Here is a 20,771-nt window from a genome sequence, read left to right as displayed (position 1 = left end):
CCAAGTATCAAATAATTCCAAGCTGCAAATATAAATAAATCTACTTGATCAACAAAACAATGGGGGGGGGGTTGGTGCTTTCAGAACAGGAGGAGCTTTAATCAATAGAGGAAATTGTTTTCAGATACCACAAATTGTCAGCTCTACTCTTATTTCATGATAAAGATAGATAAGCACTTTGGCTTATGTTGGTTCAACAAGCAAGCAAACCATAAACTACAATTCAGCATCTTCTGTATTGGGGATAATTCTCCCCATAATCCTCAAAGGAGGACCCATACCAATGACCTTCAACTATAGGAAGAACAGTGAGATGAGTTTGTTTATCGTCAAGGTCGGAACTAGGGCTGGCTGGACTCTTCTCTAGTGTAAGGCACAAGCACCATAGGATTCTTCCGTGTATCTTTTGTTACTTAAATGTGTCTCCATTAGGGGTGTATATCCTTTTTGAAGTCTTCTATATTGAAGAAAGACAAGTAGCACCAAAAAAACAACCAAAGCCATCAGCATTCCTATAACCACTGAGATGGTTGTGTTCCAACCTGGAGTTTCTTCAACTGAAATTAAACAGAAGAGAAATATTACATTCAGGATTTTCATCCACTGAGCACTCTTCGAAAAGGAAAAAAATAAATTTATTTACCTTTCACATACATTTTTGTTGATAAAGCAAAATTACTCTTGCTGGAATAAAATTTATCTTTTCCTTCCTCACCAACTATTTATCATATCCACAACTGTTTTTGTTTTTTTAAAGAAGTTGAAAAGGACAGTCCCTTATTTAAATATAGCTTATTCCATTTTAAAAATTTGTTTGAATAAATGCTTATGCAGAATAAACCCTCCAAGGAAGTATAAAACTACTTTTGTTGAGTTAGAAACTCATTTGTAAAAGTGCAGACTAAAATGGTATCAGGGGTACTGCAAAATATATAACCCTCAGATGGAGAAATTCTGCTATTGTCTCTACCTTTTGTAATAGGATGATAAATGTGTAAGGAAGATCAGATTGGGTATTATAATAAGAGACATTTGATAACAAAAGCAGATGATATTTGTACCATTTAAATAGTTGTGAATAAAATCGGAATCTTCTTCATGATAAATCCAGTCCTCTACTCCAATACATTTTAACTGCTCTTCCAAAATATTAATGAATTTCCTTTTTAGTATACTTATTCTTTATTTTCTTTTTTCCTTTTTTTTTCCTTTGGAGAGGTTTCTGCTGTAGGGTGCATGTACTCACCAGAAAGACAGAGAGAGACAGAGAGACAGAAAGGGAGAAATCACCCCCCATGGGGGTTGGCCATGTTGCGATCCCTTCTCCTCCATTTTCCTCTCAGGATCTTGGGCACACACGCACACAGGCCTGGTGTGAGTTTAAGCCACCAGGTCCGGGGCTTGAACCATAGTCGACTACATAGGAGTCCAGTGACATAATCATTACACCAACTACTGGTCCCAGTATACTTATACTTGTCATTTAAAAAAGTTATCCTTTTCTTGGCCAGCTGCTCCTAAATTCAGAACTCTCAGAACTGGTTCTTGTCCTACACTCTACATTCATCTAAACAGAAGATCTTCTTTCTAGTCTCTTTCCTCTAATCCCACCTGTTCTGATATGATTCTTCCAAGAAATTTTAATTCAACTCTTCCTCTACAACCTAACAGCACCTGTTGCCAGTTTCATCTTCTTAAAATAAGAATTTTATTGTGCCATTTCTCAGTTCATGAACAAGAAATGATTGCCTTTTGTTGTTATCCAAATCCTCTGTCTGCCTTTTTTAAAAATCATTTTTAATTGTCAATTTTAAGTGGAAATATAAACCTAACAATATAAACATAAAAACTTTTTCATTTTAACTTTATTTAAGTGTACAATCCAGTGGTATTAAGTCCATTCACATTGTTGTGTGACCAGCCATCCATGGAACCTTTTTCATCTTGTAAAACTGAAACATTATACCTGTTAGTCTGTAACTCTCCATTCTTCCCTCCTCTAGGCTCTTCTCTGTCTCTATAAAACTTTACTGTTCTGTATTTATTCTCACATAAGTGAAATCATGCAACATGTGTCCTTTATTTTACTCAGTTCAATGTCACAAGATTCTTTACAGCATGTACGAAAACTTTCTTCCTTTTGGAGGCTGAATAATAGTCCACTGTATTAGCATACTATTAATACATTTTATTTATCTATTCATCCATATTTAGACACGAGTTGCTTTTAGCTTTTGGCTATTGTGACTAATGCTGTCATGAACATTAGTGTATAAATACCTCTTTGAGACCTTGCTTTCAGTTTTTTTAGCTATTTACTCAGAAATGTAACTGCTGGATCGTACGGCAATTCTACATATAAGGTTTTGAGGAACCACCAGACTATTCTCTATAGTGGTTGCACCATTTTACATTCCCACCAGCAATGCACAAGAGTTCCAATTTCTCCACATCTCCACCAACACTTGCTATTTCATGCTTTTCTGATACTAGCTATCTTAGGGTGTGAGATGGTGTTACTGGGGTTACCTCCTAGCTTTTAAGGTCCTCCATAGTCAGGCCTTCTCACAGATCTAACCTTAATTCGTGGTAATCCTCCTACTACAATCAGGCATTCTTCTCATGGCCCTCTACGTAGCCGTGTGTTCACTGACTTTTCTGCCCTTTCCTTCTCCAATCAAAAACTATGTGACACTTACCTGATATCTACCAATCTCTCCTACTCTAGCTCAAGACACATCTCTTTCCTAGTTCCTTCACTCCTTCTCCAATCTTTGACTGGAAAGGGATCAGAAAACGCCTCCCTGAAATACAGCTCCTAAGCATAAGGATGGGTTTGAGCTGAAGGCATTTGACATTCAATGGATGCAGAAAGGAGCATTCCCAAAGCTTCCCCGAACTGACTAAAAACAAATCCTCTTGGGAAGTAAGGATTGTCATAAGTCTGCCTTCTTGGGGAAGTTCTATGATGAAGGCGAAGTCAGCACTGAGGTGGATCTGTGCAGACAAGCTTTGCTAAGATAGCCATCATCCTCCGCTCCTTTTCCCCTGCCTTACCACAGTTTGCCACTTCCGAAAGACTAAGTCCCCTTTCTTTTGTCTTATCTCCACAATTTGTTATCCTTCATTTAAAATGGAATATAAGCTCACAGGCCTATTCATGTCTTTGTGCCTTCATTTCTTTACTAAGAAGGCCTCCATGTCATGAAAAAGTTAGTATCTAATAAATGGAGTATGCCTTTTCTCCTGTTCACCTGTTTTTTGTCAATATAATTTGTAAATTTGTAGAACACCAGTCAATGAACCTAAAAGAATACAGAGGAAAAAATGTTCCTCCCCTATTGTTTATAGTTACATTTCCTCTAGACGGAATTATAAATTCCATTACCAAACCAATAAATGAACATGAATTTTTATTTTATAATGAGTTAACACATTTTAGGTATATTTGGGACTCTTATTATTCCTGTTAAATGATTGTTATCGGAGGAGATAGAAACATAGTGGAAATGATCATTCTAAATTCTTCTTCTTTGGTCATCAAAAAATTATAATTTATTTTTTTATGTTTTTTAATGCAAAAATGCATCACGACTTTTCCAAAGAGCCAATATTAATGCCAGAGAAATAGAAGTTTAAGAGAGATCCTCAGCTATCTAAAGAAAACAGCTTCAGAGTCAACCAGTGATGTGGTGGTTGGGGCAGCTAAAGTCCACATGGCCAACTATGTAGTTCAAGTCCCAGACTCAGCAGCTTGAAAAACACTCCAGGTACATGTGTGTGAATGCTCAAAATCTTGACAGAAAAAATGAGTAGTAGGGATTGAGGCATGGCCAAGCCTCCTGAGAGGTGTCTTCTCACTGTTCCTCTGTCTCTTTTATCTCTCTCGAGTGAGTGCATGTGTCCCACAACAAATTTTTTAAAAAGGAAGAAGAAATAAAACTTGAAATCAGTATGGAAAACAAGAAGTAGCAGATGCAGAGTGGAAGGAAAAGCAGGAGATGGCTCCAGGGCCTTAAAGACTGGTGTCAGAGAGAGAGAGGTGAGCTCATACAACATCTTGATGTCTTTGTATGCTGAGATTTAGAAAAGCTAAAATAGAAATGGAAGATAAAATTTAAAATTTATCAGCAGATCAGCTGTGTGTTTTACAGCTTCTTGATGTATTAAGCTTTTTTATTGTTTTGTCTTTTCTTCTCAACCTGCCCCGAGATTCTTTAAATGGCATATGGAGCCATATTGGGGCCTAGGCACAAAAGGAAAATGTGTGCCCTTAGATATCCTCCCATCTTTTGAACCAAGTGAGAAAACTTAATAAAAATCTACAATCTTAAAACATGACTTCAAAATAATCATTTTAAAAATACACATAAGGCCCCATGTCGACCAATCTGTTGACTGGCCAACGTCACCCATCATAAACCTGCCCAGCCGGTGGGGTACAGGCTCACTGGAAACAACTGATCCAGTTACAAACTAGTGCAGGTGTCTAAGACAAACAAACAACCATCTGTCTTTATTTCACACTTTTATAGTGCATTATTCATCATTTTTTGCATTAATTTTGATGTTTTAAAATTGCAGCATATAATTACTTAATGTGATTATTAAGTTTTTTGGTCTCCATTAAATTTCATGCTCTAGGCAAATACCACACTTGCCTCACTCTAATCCCAGGTCTGCCTACAAGTCAGGATCTCTAAGTTTGGCTAGTACGTGTCCAATGTGGCTAGTTTATTCTGACTGTATTGGCTAGACATCTCTAACAACCATGTAGTGGTTTTAATCTGACTAACTCAGATAGAATTGTCAAATGAGGTATAATAGGCAATTTCTCTGTGGGATAAAGTCTCTAGATTACTTTTTTATTTTCTAAAACAACAATCAACTAACTAGTCCCTTTCTGATGTCTAATTGATAAAAGACACATTTTGCTGAATACATATATTTTTGAAAATGGCCAGTAAACTTAGCTAGATCTGAATGCTTCAATTACAGGTCTCAATTTACACCAAAGAGAAAGAAAGCAAGCTCCTGTAGGAGTTGAGTGAATTACCCATTTAGATGCTGTAGTAAGAGTTGAGTGAATTACCCATTTAGATGCTGTAGTAAGAGTTGAATGAATTACCCATTTAGATGCTGTATTAGTTACCTGGCAGATGAACGGCATAGCGATAGCCAAGTTGGTCTGTGTTTAAAAAGAGTTCTTCATTAGTCACCGGAGGGAAGAAAGGAACCATGTTATACATCCGATTGTGACCAATGGGTGCCAGCTCTTCAGGCCAGGCATCTGCGGGGGGCTTAAACCTTTTCATCCACTCATCAAAGATGGCATCAGTAAAGGAATGAAGGACCTACAAGACAGTTGAACACGGCAGGTTAGTTGATTGGTCTGTTCCACTCAGATTGAGCTGATGGAAGCTTTCTCTGAAACAGAAATGGAAGTCTTAACATGATGAGCCTCAATATATTCAATCTAACCTTTATGACATCCACACTGGCATTTTTATTACAGTTCTAAAGATGGATGGACATAACTCTCCCAACAGAATTATGAACCCTTTAGTCAAGTGAACAAATGAAAATTCATGTTGCAGATTTTTTTTTAATTTGATACAGGGTACATGTACTCACCAGAGAGACTGACAAAGAGAAAAAGAGGGAAAGTGAAACACCCCCCCCAGGGGGGATGGCCATGCCATAAACCCTTTTCCATTCTCCTTTCAGGATATTAGGCACGCATGCACACAATCCAGTATTTTTCAAGCCATTAGGTCTGGGACTTGAACCACGCAGCTCGCCATGTGCGATCTGGCTGCCGTAACCACCATGCCATCAGCTGGCCCCACATCACAGATCTAACACAGGTTTGAGAATATGTGAATATGAGACCTTAAACACATGAATGTTAATTATTAATTTCAGAAAAAAGCAAGAAAGATAAAATACTGTTCAATATTTAGATGCTTTGGTTTAACAGGAGAGGAAAAAAGAGGTTGCATTTACTTGTGTTATAATATACATGTACTGAAAAAAAGAAAGTAACAAAATCTCCAATGGAGGAAAAGGGATCATGGTGTAACTATGGCCCATTGGGGGGTGCTTTCTACCTCTCCTGCTCTCTCTTTCTCTTTGTTTCTTTCTGGCAATCACACTGCCTCTGACTATTAAAGAGAGAGAAAGGGGGAGAGAGAGAGAGAAAGAAAAATCTCCAAAATTGGTTTTTGAATTTTTCTTGTTGGAACACGCTTTTATCTACTCATTTTATAGCCCTCTCATTTGAATTCTTGGTGTTATGCCAGCCAAAGAAAGTCTGGAAATGTTGTAATTCACATAGTGCTCATTTTTATTTTCTCAAGGAAGCTGTTAAGGTTCTTTTCAAATACAGCAATTATTACATGTTTTAAAATATTAACAGCCAAATTTCCACTTTTATAGCCCTGATTTTGCAACAGGATATAAATGTGAGTTCAGCCTAGACTCTACATCTGACCGAGCTCCTCTTTCATTGCTAGGCTGTAAGTTCAAAGAGCTCGGAAATAACATCTGCTTTACTTTCCCCCCCGATCCCCAGTAACATCAAGTGAACCCCTGTCAAAGGTGCCCCAGAGCCTGTCACATGGAGGCAGGAAAGAACTTTTTGAGTAAGTACATGGTCGATGAATCCATTCCTCTGTTCACCATGTCTTGTACCTCTTCGTAGCACTGATAAAATGATACTGGGGAACCAGCAGTTAGCGTAATGGCTATGTCGCTGGACTCACACGTAGTCGACCGTGGTTCGCGTCCCGGACCCGGTGGCTTAAAAAACTCACGCCGGGCGCGTGTGCGTGCGTGCCCAAGATCCCAAGAGGAGAATGGAGGAGAAGGGATTACGGCGTGATCATCCCCCCTGGGGGGTGATTTCTCACTTTCTGTCTCTCTGTCTCTCTCTGTCTGTCTGGTGAGCACACGCTCCCTATAGCGAAAATCTCTCAAAAAAAAATGATACTGTAGCATGTTATATGTGTATCTATTTCCACTAAAACACTACTAAACTCCTTAAGGTCATAGTAAAGGTATTTTCACCTTTGAAGTCTTAGGGTTAGCATGCAACCCAAACAAAGCCAATGATTAATAAATACTGTTGATTATGACAAATTGTCTTCCAACATTTTTTCTCCTTTATCCATGATACATGCAAGCATGTACACATGAAAATGTAACAGAGAGGAAGAGAAAGATGATCACCCTCCATAGGGTCTATTCCTACCAAGATCTTCTTCCTCCAGTCCTCCATCCCCTCAGATCTGGAGCACCTAAAAGCACATATCAGGGACCAGCAGTTGATGTAGTAGTTACGTCACTAGACTCCCACGTAGTTTACCGTGGTTTGAGTCCTGGACCCCATGGCTTAAAACTCATGTTGGGTGCATGTGTGTGCATGCCCAAAATTCTAAAAGGAGACTGGAGGAGAAGGTGTTGCAGCGTGGCCATCCTCCCTGGGGGGTGATTCCTCACTTTCTGTCTCTCTGTCTCTCTCTGTTTGTCTGGCAAGCATATGCACCATAGAGCAAAAAATCTCTTAAGGAAAACAAAACAAAACAAAAAAAACATATCCATTCTATTTCAGGCTGACCAGGCTGAGGACTCAAACTGTAGTTGCCATGTGGGATCTGGCTTCGCTTGAGCACCACATCACCTGTACAGAGTCAGGCCCAAAGTAGTTTTATTGCACAAATATTGCACTTGCTTTCAAATGCATTACTCTATTTAATTCTGCTCAGTCAATAAATCAATCAATCTGGGCCCAGCCATGAAGGTCCACTGCTAAGATCTTCTGCTCTGCAGGCTGGGATCACACAGAGGCCCAGCTTTGTGTCTTGGTCCAGCCTGAGGTGTATCATGAAATTGTGAGGGGTTATTATATGATATTATAAATGCTTATTATTTAAAAAAAAACTATGATTCAAATAATTTGCACCAAAATAAACTCATATTTTAAATCCATTTTTTCATGAACTTTCTGAAGTCCCCTCCTAGTGACTGGTAAGGCCGAGGCAGGTGTATTCTAAGCTCAGAGCAGACTTGTCTAAAGAGTCAGGGGTAGTGGTATGCACCTGTAGTCTCAGCTGGGAGGCTGAGGGAGGAGTATTGTGATATGGTGAGACCCTGACCTTAAATAATAACAAAACAGGGAGCAGCAGTTGGCGTTAAGGCTATGTCGCTGGACTCCCATGTAGTCCATCGCAGTTCAAATCCCAAACCCAGTGGCTTAAACTCACACCAGGTGTATATGCATGTGTCCCCAAGATCCCTAGAGGAGAATGGAGGAGAAGGGACTGTGGCATGGCGACCACCCCCACCCCGCCAGGGTGTGATTTCTCATTTTCTGTCTCTCTGTCTCTCTCTGTCCTTCTGGCAAGTGCACACACTCTATAGCAAAAACCTCTCCCAAAAAAATAATAATAACAAAACAGAAGAATAACTTCTCAGGCTTTCTTTGTACTGTGCAACCTAACAGGCCCCTTCTAATAAGCTGTTTCTTCAGGCTCAATGCCATTCACCTTTTCTCTGGCCTCCATACCTTTCAAAGACTCTGTCCTTGTGGTCTCTGTCCTGTTCCCCAGTCCAAATTCTTTGCTCCATGCACTTCTTGGTCTCTTTCACTGTATTGCCTTTCCACTTATATTACTTTGTATGTTCATGCATTACCCACAGCTCCTTTCCCCTCTCATGGGCTTAGTTGCTCCCATGCCAGGCAACAGAGAGTTTTCTGCCTATATTGTCTCATGAGGCTACACTCAGGAAAGAAAAGGGAATCAAGTGATGTGCTGAAGAGATGTTTTTTGTTTGTTTGTTTGTTTCTGAATGAACTCTTAAAGTTCATGGCAGACATAGTCATCTTGAAAAACAAAGGATCAAATTATACAGTTAGGAGAGATCAAAGTTTTTTGGGTTTTGTTTTGTTTTATTTTTAAATTCTACAATCTTGGCTTTAAGTAGCAAAAGTTAAGCCCAAAGGAAAAGAGGCATAGAGTTTACTACATAAGCAATTTTGAAAGAGCTCATGGAAATGCAAGTGATCAATGTTTCCCACAAGCAGGGCTTAGAAGTCATCTTTGAAAAAAGGCATCAGTTCAAGAAAAGGAGCTAAGTGTTGCTTTCTCGGTAAAGCTTCCTCAGAAAGGTACCTCTGCCCTGGACCCTTATCTGGGAATTCCAGCAACACTGGCACGCTTCCAGAGGAGGAAGTTGTGCTTCATCTTCCAGGAGTAGCCTGGGGACCCTACAGGTTGCAAAGACAAGTTGTGTCTCAAGCATGGAGCCCAAGAAATAGAGGTAGAATGTCATGGTGGCAGGTACAGTTGGCTGTTCACCCAACATCCATTCTCCCCTTTATCTTCTGTGGCATCGTTTGTATTTCAGATGGAGCAATGTGCCAAGCTACCCATGAAATCTAGCTAGAAGTCATTGCATGGGACTTCTAGGAAAACCTTACAAAGGTGATTGTTTCAGCTGACAGCCCTGTGTGCCTTCTTATTTCTCTTTGCTGCTCCCTGGAACATGGATGCAATGGCTGGAGCTGTAGTAGCTATCTTACTGCTAACTATAAAAGTTAAGAAAAAGAAACTGCTCACAGAAAATAGTAGGCAAAAAGGTGTCCATGATGAGTATGAACATATACCAGTCCAGGGCTGCCTACCACTGAAGGACTTCGACATGAGAGAAAAATGCATCTCTTCTTTGTTGAGGTTTCTATCATTTGAATTTTCTTTTCTAAGCATCTGAACCAAATCGTAAGTGATATATAGAAAAAGTATCTAAGGGTTTATAAAAATGTATTTTCCAAAGAAGGCCACAAAATATCTCTCGATTTACATGCTCTTCTAGAATCAAGGATTAGGGTTTAACTAGTCTCTCCTTGAAACACTTAAGTTTCTAATTATCTTGTCACTAATAAATTGCAGCAATATAAGTGATATTGCGTGACTTTTTTTTCCAAATTAACCAGAGATTTTTATTTTGTTTTGTGGAAAAAAGCTTATAAGCAATCAGACAGGTTGCTTTTCTCTTTTGTGTTAACTATGGGTTTCATACAGTGCAAACATCAACGAGGGAGAACACATAACTATAAAATCCTGTGTAATTCAAGACATCTCTCCATACAGTTACTAGAAAACAAATCCCTCCTATTGATCATTAAACAGTCACAAGAAGTCCATAACAAGCAAAACTGAAATTATAACCTATGGTTATTAAAACACGAAAGCATTGGAAGTCTACCGTGGTAGTATTTTTTTGTTTCTGAAACCAATTATAAAATGTGGTCCCATGGGAACCAGCAGTTAGTGTAATGGCTATGTCGCTGGACTCCCACATAGTCGACCGCAGTTTGCATCCCGGACCCGGTAGCTTAAAACTCACACCGGGCGTGTGTGCATGCGTGCCCAATATCCCGAGAGGAGAATGGAGGAAAAGGGATTGCGGTGTGACCATCCCCCCTGGGGGGTGATTTCTTGCTTTCTGTCTCCATGTCTCTCTCTGTCTCTCTGGCGAGCGCACATGCCCTATAGCGAAAATCTCTCCAAAAAAAAAAAAAATGTGGTCCCAATTTCAACAGATTTAAAAAAATTGAATATGTAATCAAGTGCCTCAGTGGATTAATAAAATAAGCCAATAGAATTTTCTTTTTCTTTTTCAAAGATGAACTAAGGAATAAAAAACAGAATGTACTGGAAAATACTGAATAATTAATATCCAATCCTACATTATCTGCTGACTGTCACAGATATAATCTACTGGCTGTCAACTTTGTTTTATTTGTTGCACTCAAAATACATTGTATAATATTTAAGCATACATGATATTAAAAAAAAAAGCACAACCATTCTTTCTAAAGTTATCGTGTGACTTTTGAGGCTGGATCATAAAATGTTCTGCAGCTCTTGTGCCTGAGCCCTGAGCCATCATTTCCGCAGTCTAACTCTCCTGAGGTAGCCAATACATCCAGGAAGCCCAGTCCAACCCACACAGAAAGGCCACCGGGAGAAGCCTTGAGATTTCAGAAAGAGAGAGAGGTGTCTGGCCAGCCCATAGCTGCTCCAACACTTGTCACTATCTGATTGCAACTGCGCCATAAGACCCTGCACCGGAACTGCCCAGTCAAACCCTTCTGAAACTTCTGATCCACAGAAATCATGAGAAATGAAATGATCATTGTTGAGTGAAGCCTCTGAGTGCATTTTGCAACAATGGACAACTAGAACAAAGAAAAAAGGCCTACAAAATGTCTCAATAGGCTTGTGTTTACCCCAGCATCAGTAAGGAAAAGAGTTCCTTAGGTTCCAAGGAGAAGACAGAGGTACTGGGAGTGGGGGAAGTGATAAGGTTTGGGATGAGGAGGACACCCTCCTGGACCTACTGACGTGGGATGACAGAGGACTGCAAACGTGAGCAATGGACATAGTTCACAGTTGTTATGAAGACAGAGGAGGTAATATGCATGAAGCACTTACATGGTGCCTCTCATATAGGAAATACTTATTAAGTGTTCTCACCATGACTATATCAACAGTACTATTAATAATTGAGACAAGGATTTGTGGAAGAAAAATTAAGAAATTTACATTTTGCTGGTATATGGGGCCTCCTAGCACTTCTGTAATCATATACTCTACACACAGAGCTAATGGGGAGTTAAGTATTTTAGAAAGCATAGAGCCCATAGCTGGCACTTACTACATAGATTAATTAATACTTATTAATGCATGCTTTATGCCAGACACCACTCTAAGCCCTTCACTCATAATGACACATTGTATCCTCAAAACAACCTGGGTGGTAGCTTCTATTTGTTTTAGTTAGCTTAGGTTGCTTAAATGAAGCCCCACAGAGTGGGTGGCCTAAACAACACACTTAGGTCTCACAATTCTGGAGGCGAGAAGTCCGAGATTAAGATGTCACTAGAGTTAGTTCCTTCTAAATGCCGAGGGAAGAGTATGTTTCATGCTTTTCTCTTAGTTTTTGGTGATTTGCTAGCAATCTTCAGTGTTCTCTGCTTATAGGTCTCTGTTTTCAACCTCACGTAGTGTTTTCTCTCTGCACAGGGATCTATGCCCAAATTTCCTTTTTCATAAGGACAACCCTAACATTGGATTAGGGCTCTACCTATCTACTCAGTCTAACTTCATCTTAACTTAGCCAATTGTGTCTGCAACTACCCTATCCAAATAAGGTCACCCTCTAAGGTTTTACGGATTATTACCTTAATATATGAATATTAGGGGACACGATTTAACCCATAACATTATTATTCTGCTTCATAAATGAGGACTAAAAGGTACAGAAGCACTAAGTGGCTTGGCCAAGATCACACAGCAAATGTATGGTAGAAAGTCTGGTTCTAAAGTCAGTGTTATTAATCCACATACTCTATTTCCTCTGTACCACATCATCATACTATAATAATTAATAAAACTCTCAGGATCAATTAGAATAAGAGAAATTTATTTTGCAGCCAGAAGCTCTTTTTTTTTCTTTACAAAGTTCCCTTCCCTAATCATTTGACTATTTACCAAAAGTTCCAAACACAATTTTTTGACTCAACCAACGTTTGCTATTTATCATTTTTGGTTTTCTCTTTAGCCTAACTTTTCATGTTGTATGAACCATATTGTCGAATTTTTAATGAGGAGGGGAAAAAAGTGCAGACTTTGACCTATGAGACTTAAACCAGTCATGACCTTTTAGATACATCTGAACTTAAGTCAGAGATTAAATTGTGATTAGAAAATGAGACAAGAAACTCTCAAGACTTAAAAAAAAAAATGATGCAGATTCTGTGCTGCAAGAGGCAAATAACTTTTGGAAAGTACTAGAATTCATCTGGTGCCAAGTATAAATAATTAAGGAGGGGAAAAGACACTAAAGCAATCCATAATCTGGAGAGATGAAATAATAAGAGAAAATAATGAGATATTATAGGTCTCAGAAGGTCTGTAAAACATTATCCAATAACTGATATAATAGGAACTATATAGAGTACCCAGTTTACAGAATGTAATTACAAAGATTGGTATATTCTGAGAAGATGAAAAGGATACACCAAACTACATGATGCAAGCAATAATGTATCCACAGGTTAGCAAGGGAGGTGGTGCAACCTACAGAATAGGTATTTTTGTTAAAGTTGTAGGTATTGCTCCTAAACAAGATACCTTGAATTTCTCTAGACAGACTAATTGGATTTTTGTATCTCTCTGTACAGATCAAATGTCATTTGAAGCTAAGAAATAAAAGCAAAAGTTAAATGAAAGTATATTGTTGTCTTTTATGTGCTATAGAGATAATAGCTATATTTTAGTATTAGAAATTGAGTGCTTCCGAAATCAGGTCTCTAATTTTTTGTCTACAAATCTATTCCATCCTTTTCAACAAAATAAAGATAAGCATAAGAAGGGGGAATAAAAAAACACTAAATTTTAACTGAGTGGCAATATTGAAGAAAATGTGATTACATAGGTTCTCAAGGTTAAAAAAAATTAACATAACCCTTTCAGAAGAAAGTCATCAATTGATAAATATTGTACATTCCTGCATACAGAAAATAAAGTACAAGAAAACATGCATCTCTTTCTCTAGATCATTGGAGGATAAAGTTATAGTCAAAGGGCCTTAACTTAAACGATGATAAATTCCGATTCCTACCATATTGGTGAAATAAGATAGAGTGTCTGCATCTGCAGGAAAGGAACCGTGGAAAGCACAGGCTGGCTGCAAAGACATTGTGTACATCATCAGAGACTAGCCACTTTTCACCACTGGAGTTCCTGTGTTTCTATCCAGAAAGCACCGTTCATAATCAGATCCGAGAGAAGCAAACGAAGGAGAAGTAGTTGTGGTAAATCAAAGTGCTCTGGTCCTCAGAATCAGAACTGAGAATTCTGATGTGATACCTTAAATAAGTTACATGATTGATATGGACACATAGAAGAACTCTAAATTAACAATTAGGGAGAAGACATAAATACAAAGTTCAGAATTTCTAAATGAGAGAATTCCTAATGTTAATCTCTGAAAACACATAATCATCCTTGCTGTTTTATGAAAATTTATTCCTGTTCTGTTCTACCAAGGATTTAAAGCAGTGTATAATCAGGATATGGTTTCACATTTCCCGAAATAAGTCATATGAATTAGGCATGAAATAGTTAAACACCCAGGCTTCTACTTAGCTGGCTAAGCCATACCACGAGGAGGATGCTACTCCACAGACAGCATATTCTATGGGCAACAGGAAACAATCTCCTGTATGACTCTTTGCCCTGCCTCCCCCATAGACACCTAAATTCATGTGTTGAAATCCTAACTCCCCATGTGATAGGTGTTAGGAGATGGGCCTTTGGAAGTGATTAGATTATGAGGATGGAGCCCTCATGAGTGGAGATTAGTGCCCTTATAATAGAGATAACCTGGAGAACTTCTTTTCCCCCAGCCATGTGGGCTCACAGCAAGAAAGGAACCGTCTATGAACAAGGACAAAGGTCTTCACTACGCAATAAATCTGCTGGTGCTTTCATCTCGGGATTCTCACCATCCAGAACTACAAGAAGTTAATAATCATTGTTGAAGCCACCCTGTCTATGGTATTTTTGTTATAGCAGCCCGAATGGGCTAAGACACAATCGGGAAGGGGTGGAATTTGAGCAATTAAAGTAGCCTTCTAAGCGGTGCTCAGCAAGCATGGTATGTGTTTCCCAATTTATTATAATTTTCCCTCCCTAGTCTTCCCTTTCCACTCTCTTATTTCACCCCAAGCAGATAGAATATAACACATATTTTAGGCATTTTGAGGGGTTACAGAGAGAACACACCTACCTGCATAGATTTGTACACTAACACTGCATATAAAATGCACACATATATGTATACACACACACACACACACATATATATATAATGTATACAATATACATTGTATCAAAGATACAATAGTGTGCACACAAAAAAGAAATGCCAAAAGCATCAGAAATTCAGATGTCGAACCATCGAGGAAGAAAGCTTGTACTTTAAGGACTAAATTTTGAACACATGCAAACACAGGTCTATGAGGGAGTTCAGGTATTAGAGTGTCAACTTTAAACAAAATGACCAATTCAACATGCCTCAAAAACAGATAATATAGGTTGAAGAAAGAACCAAGATGATGTTAGGAGATATTCCAGTTGGAGACTGAATCTCTGTCCCCAGAGAAACTCTGATCAGTGCCAAAACCATCTCAGCTTTGTATGTCAGTTGTGGTTTGCCATGATGTTGAGACTTTGTTTACCAATAATGAAGTATATATAAGTATATATTCCTCAGTATTGGTTTCATTCTTCTCAATAGTCTATATATGTATATATCCTTATAAAGCCTAGAGCTAAAAAGAAACCTTTCAGGTGACATTTAGCACCTGCCAAGTTTAAAACAAAAACAAAAACAAAAATAATCATCCTCCAGATGAGCCCATAGAAATCTTGCCACCCTGGGGGCCTTTCCAAACAGGTAGTCAGCCATGCTTTCTAATACCTCAGCTCTTAAAATACTCACCAAGATGTTATGCTACGTAGGAGATAGTGGCTGTATAATTTTTATTTTAAATCTACATATTAAATAAGTAAAGGTGGCACTTTAAAAACATAAATACAGACTGCTGATAAAACTAATAGCTCTATTTTTCCAAACACCATGTAAAATTATTCAAACCAGCTCTTCACCAATTAGTGTGGATTCTAATTGACATGCTCTAACAGGACTAGATTTCCTCAGCTATAATGAAAGCAATTGTGAAGCGATCAAGTTAAGAACTGTTTGAACTGTCAAAAGGCGAAAGCATAGATGGAAGACTGAACGTGTAGACATTTTTGGATAGAAAACTTCCCTTATGATCTGTTTAATCACTTACTGGTTAATGTGACCCTAAACAGATCTCTTTGTCTCTCTGGATTTTATTTTCCCCATATTTAAAACAAGGAGAGTAGTTTACCATACATGGTTTTATGAAATTTAAAGATTACATTTGCATGGTACATAGCATAAGGGAACAGATGGTCAATAATACATCATTCTCTTAACAAAATATACTGAGCATGTACTAAGTGACGGGTACTGTTCCAGAAGCGGGGTATGGTGTCAACGATTGTATTAGCTTCCATGAACTAATGAAACCCAGAAGCAACATCTTTATATGACCAGATTATCAGGTTTTTCAGACAAATAAATATCCAAAGAGAGTATTGTATTTTGTTACTCACTTCCATAGAAAACAAGTCACTTTTACTAAGGCTGACACTTTTGATCTTTAGGTGTTTTTCTTTTTCCAGAATCCATGATCCTATATGAATAGACAGATGTCAGGAAAGGAAATGAGCAAATGTATAAATATAGCATGGGAAAGGGCTGTCCCTGTGGCCTGGTGGTTAAGGCATCTGGATCCACGTAGCTGAACACACAGCTCATACCGAGCCTGTGGCTTGAGAAACACACTGAGTGCACGTGCATGTGTGCCCCAAATCCTGATGGGATGGAGAAAAGGAGGAGAAGAAATTTCAGGTGATAACACTCCATTTCTCCCTCTCTCTGTCTCTGTCTCTCTCTGGCTAGCCAAGCAACCTCTGGCAATAAAAATAAAGGAGGGAGGTCTGTCTCTGTCTCTCTCTGGCTAGCCAAGCACCCTCTGGCAATAAAAATAAAGGAGGCAGGAATGAAAGAAAGAAAGAGAGAAAGAAAAGAAAATGTCTGTAATATGTTACCATATGGATAAATATATAAACGTACTTTTGCACTATTTATATATGCTATATCTAGAACATTAGAGGAAAAATGATAATGGTAGCTGGGAGATGGTAGTGACAGGGATACTTTGTTTTGTGTCTTTAATTTTGTATTTTTTAGAGAGAATTTTGTTATAGGATGCATGAGCTTGCCAGAGAGACAGAGACAAAAAGTGAGAAATCACCCCCGGGGTGATGGCCATGCCGCAATCCCTTCTCCTCCATTCTCCTCTTGGGATTTTGGACACGCCCGCACACTGTCCCCAGTGTGAGTTTTAAACCACAGGGTCCAGAACTCAAGCCCCCGTTGCCCATGTGGGAGTCCAGCAACATAACCATTACGCCATCTGCTGGTCTCGTGTCTTTTATGTTCTTGAACGTCTTAACATGCATTGTCAATTTTATTTTAATGATTTTTTTTTTTGCCATAGGGCACACACACTCCCCAGAGAGAGAAAGAGAGACAGAGACAGAGGAAGGGAAAGTGAGAAACCACCCGCCAGGGGGCATGGCCACATCATAGTCACTTCTCCTCCATTCTCCTCTCAGGATGTTTGGCATGCACACACATGTGCTCAGAGTTATTTTCAAGCCACTGGGTCCAGGACTTGAGCCATGGTAGGCCATAAAGGAGTCCAGCACCTTAACCACTATGCCACCTACTGGTCCCACATTATCAATTTTAAGTTCTAAAAATTTAGAAAATGATGCAACAACTTAGACATTAAGTAAATTATATGAAATATTATGTGTTATGCATGCATTTAACTGCACTGAATAAAACATATAAAAATGTGAAAGGAAATAAACAGAAAAATCGAGGTATAATTGTGGACATTTTAAATATTTTTTCCAATTAATTATAAATAATTATTATTTGTAGTGAACAATTATAAATAGCATAAAAAGAATTAAACTGCTAGAGATAAAAATTTGACATGAAGCAATATTATTTTAATTTCTGTAACTATTAGGTTATGATTTTTCTTACTTAAAAAAAAAAGGAATATATATGGTTTTGTTTTTTTTTAATTAAAAAAAAAAGGAAACCATTTTTTTTTTTTTTTTTGGAGAGATTTTTGCTATAGGGCGCATGCGCTCGCCAGACAGACAGAGAGAGACATAGAGACAGAAAGCGAGAAATCACCCCCCAGGGGGGATGGTCACACCGCAATCCCTTCTCCTCCATTCTCCTCTCGGGATCTTGGGCACGCACGCACACGCGCCCGGCGTGAGTTTTAAGCCACCGGGTCCGGGACATGAACCGCGGTCGACTACGTGGGAGTCCAGCGACATAGCCATTACGCTAACTGCTGGTTCCCAATATAGTTTAAACTTTAAGGAACCTTTTTATTTTATATTTAATATCAAAAATATAGATATATGGTAAGCAGATTTCAGGGAGTGTGTGTTGCTTTGTACTTTCAAATACTCACAGGCATATTTGTAAGTTTTGCAGTCCCCTTTACTTTTTCACCATAGTAACAGAAAGACTGTCTGGTGTAAACTGTTGGTTGTGGACAATAATGTAACTTATAATTGTGGTAAAAGAGTTTACTTTATGTCTACAATGAAAATTTCAGCAAGCAAATGTAAGTTGTCACAATTTCAGATAAGCATACTTCTCTGGTAATAAGCTACAGGTAATATGAAGAAATTATTTATAACTTACACTAATGATATAATTCAGTTACTCAATAAATATTTATTGAGTCACACTGAGCCATCATTCAAATACCAGAGGTGCAACTCTAAACAAGAGAAGGTACCAAGGAATTAAAATGCTAATATAAAGGTCAAAAAATTTAATGTAAAGGTCAAAAAATTAAATAGCTCCAGGAGAAATGGAGGTGATTAAAATGTGTAGAGCAAAGAGGGAAAAAAGACAGTGGTGAAAACAGGACAAGGGGAGATTGTATTTTCCCATCCAATGGCATTGAAATGCAGAGTGTTTAAAATAGATCATGGAACATAAAATTTAAATCTTTCCAGGGGATTCTATCCAAGACACCAGGGTGCCTATAGATCACAATAAATCAGTAAAACCGAAATTTCATTATAGAATAATCAATATGTTACTACGAACATGCACAGAGACAAATTTAGGAGAGTTAGGAAAGAGGTTTATGTAGGTATGGCATCTTAGCTGAAGGTTAAAAGAACCACTCAGGGCTTGATAGAGAGAGAAGGTAGAAGAACATGCCATTCAGAGAGAACAGTGCGTGAAATTACCTGGAGACAAGTTCAGTTTACTGTATTATTGGGTTTTGGAAGACAAGTGCTAACAGTTGAATCTGAGAAGGTAAATAGGGCCTAGATCATGAAGAGCCTAGTAAGACATGTAGAGATTTTTTGGGGGGAACATTGTGGAGCCAATACTATGGCTTATTTTTTTTGGAGAGATTTTCACTGTAGGGCGCGTGCGCTCGCCAGACAGACAGAGAGAGACATAGAGACAGAAAGCGAGAAATCACCCCCCAGGGGGGATGGTCACGCCGCAATCCCTTCTCCTCCATTCTCCTCTCGGGATCTTGGGCACGCACGCACACGCGCCCGGCGTGAGTTTTAAGCCACCGGGTCCGGGACATGAACCGCGGTCGACTACGTGGGAGTCCAGCGACATAGCCATTATGCTAACTGCTGGTTCCCAAAAAAAAAGGAATCCATTTTTAAGCACTTCATTCTTGGGGAGGAAAAAACAATGTCCTATATTTCTTTTTATAAATTTCACCTAAATGCACACTAATTTGGAAATACTTTGCATTTGTTACTGTGGCCTTTTGATTTTATTGACTTTTTTATGGCCTAGGACAGTAACATCATAAGGGGTATTATAGGATTCGCTTAGAATAGTCCATAAGGTATTTGTTTTTAGGAATTTATTTTCTCTTCTTTTACTAGGATTGGGGGTGGAAAGATAAAAAGAAACAAAGAGAGAAAGAGAGATTTTTTGATAGGAACTGACCATGCTGTGATTCTCCAGCCCCAGCCTTCACATTAGCCAAGATCACAGGTGCGTACAGTCACACTCAGCATGTTCAGGTTGGCCCAGGAACCAAATCCAGGCCTCCTGTGTGGCTTCTATCCTCTCAAGGAATAACACTATCTATGCGCCACTAAGATTAGGCCTTTTTCTCTTGCTTTACATTATTAAATTAATGGGACTATCTTATTCAGTTGATTATCATTAAGAAATACTAATAGTAATACTTTTAGTATTATGTATGGGTAATATTTTTATGTCTTATTCCATTTAAAATTTCAATGTACAAGTGGAAAATAAGTACAAACCATGCAGTATCAACCATGTATCCTATAAGCCTCTCAGCTGCTGAAAGATTGATCAAAAGAATTAGAATTCTGGGGCCAGCAGGCGACATAGTGGTTAAGGTCCTGGACTCCCACATGGCCGACCTCAATTCAAGTACCAGATCTGGAGGCTTGAAACACACCAGTGTGTGTGCATACATGCCCAGAATCCTAGAAGGAGAATGGAGGAGAAGGGATTATAGCTTGGCCATTCCCCCAGAGGGTGATTTCTCACTTCTCTCACTGTCTCTCTGTCTCTCTCCAGTGAATGCACATGCCCTATGGCAAAAACATTAAAAAAAAAAATTAGAACTCACCAAATGCACTTCCTAAAAGAGTAACATCCAAATATACTCTTAAGAATAGTGTCTTTGGGAATTGGGAAGAAAATTACTGGTCTCTAACAGTTTCTTTCTTGACAGCTAACTCCACTATTTAACTTTATGGTCTATTGGTTTCTTTCTTTTCTTTTCTGGATTATATCTAAATTTATTATTGAAGACAGCACTACTTAACATTCCTATGGCCTAATCTCATTTTCCATGATAAATGTGTGCATTTGCTTCAATTACTTTAGGAATTATTAGAATTTCAGAGATTGGGTCAGAATTTTTCCTGTATTTTTAACATTCTGCCTTCTTTTACTCATTATTGTGATCACACACA

The 20,771-nt window shown here is 38.5% G+C and overlaps 1 protein-coding gene across 1 annotated transcript in view; it reads right to left on the bottom strand.

Moving 5' to 3' along the window:
• Positions 1-363: 363 nt before the first annotated feature.
• DCT (dopachrome tautomerase) overlaps positions 364-20,771 on the bottom strand; it is a 43,912-nt gene continuing 23,504 nt past the window's right edge. The window contains exons 7-8 of the mRNA XM_006156614.2: positions 5,153-5,354; positions 364-557 (exon numbers count right to left, since the gene is read on the bottom strand). Coding sequence (XP_006156676.1) covers positions 364-557; positions 5,153-5,354 — 396 coding nt within the window. The remainder of the gene's footprint in view (positions 558-5,152; positions 5,355-20,771) is intronic.

The sequence above is a fragment of the Tupaia chinensis genome, unplaced genomic scaffold, assembly GCF_000334495.1.
Source record: "Tupaia chinensis unplaced genomic scaffold, TupChi_1.0 Scaffold000503_1, whole genome shotgun sequence".
Lineage (NCBI taxonomy): Eukaryota > Metazoa > Chordata > Mammalia > Scandentia > Tupaiidae > Tupaia > Tupaia belangeri.
Note: the sequence above shows the minus strand (reverse complement) of the source record. Positions and strands in the feature narration are given on the sequence as shown.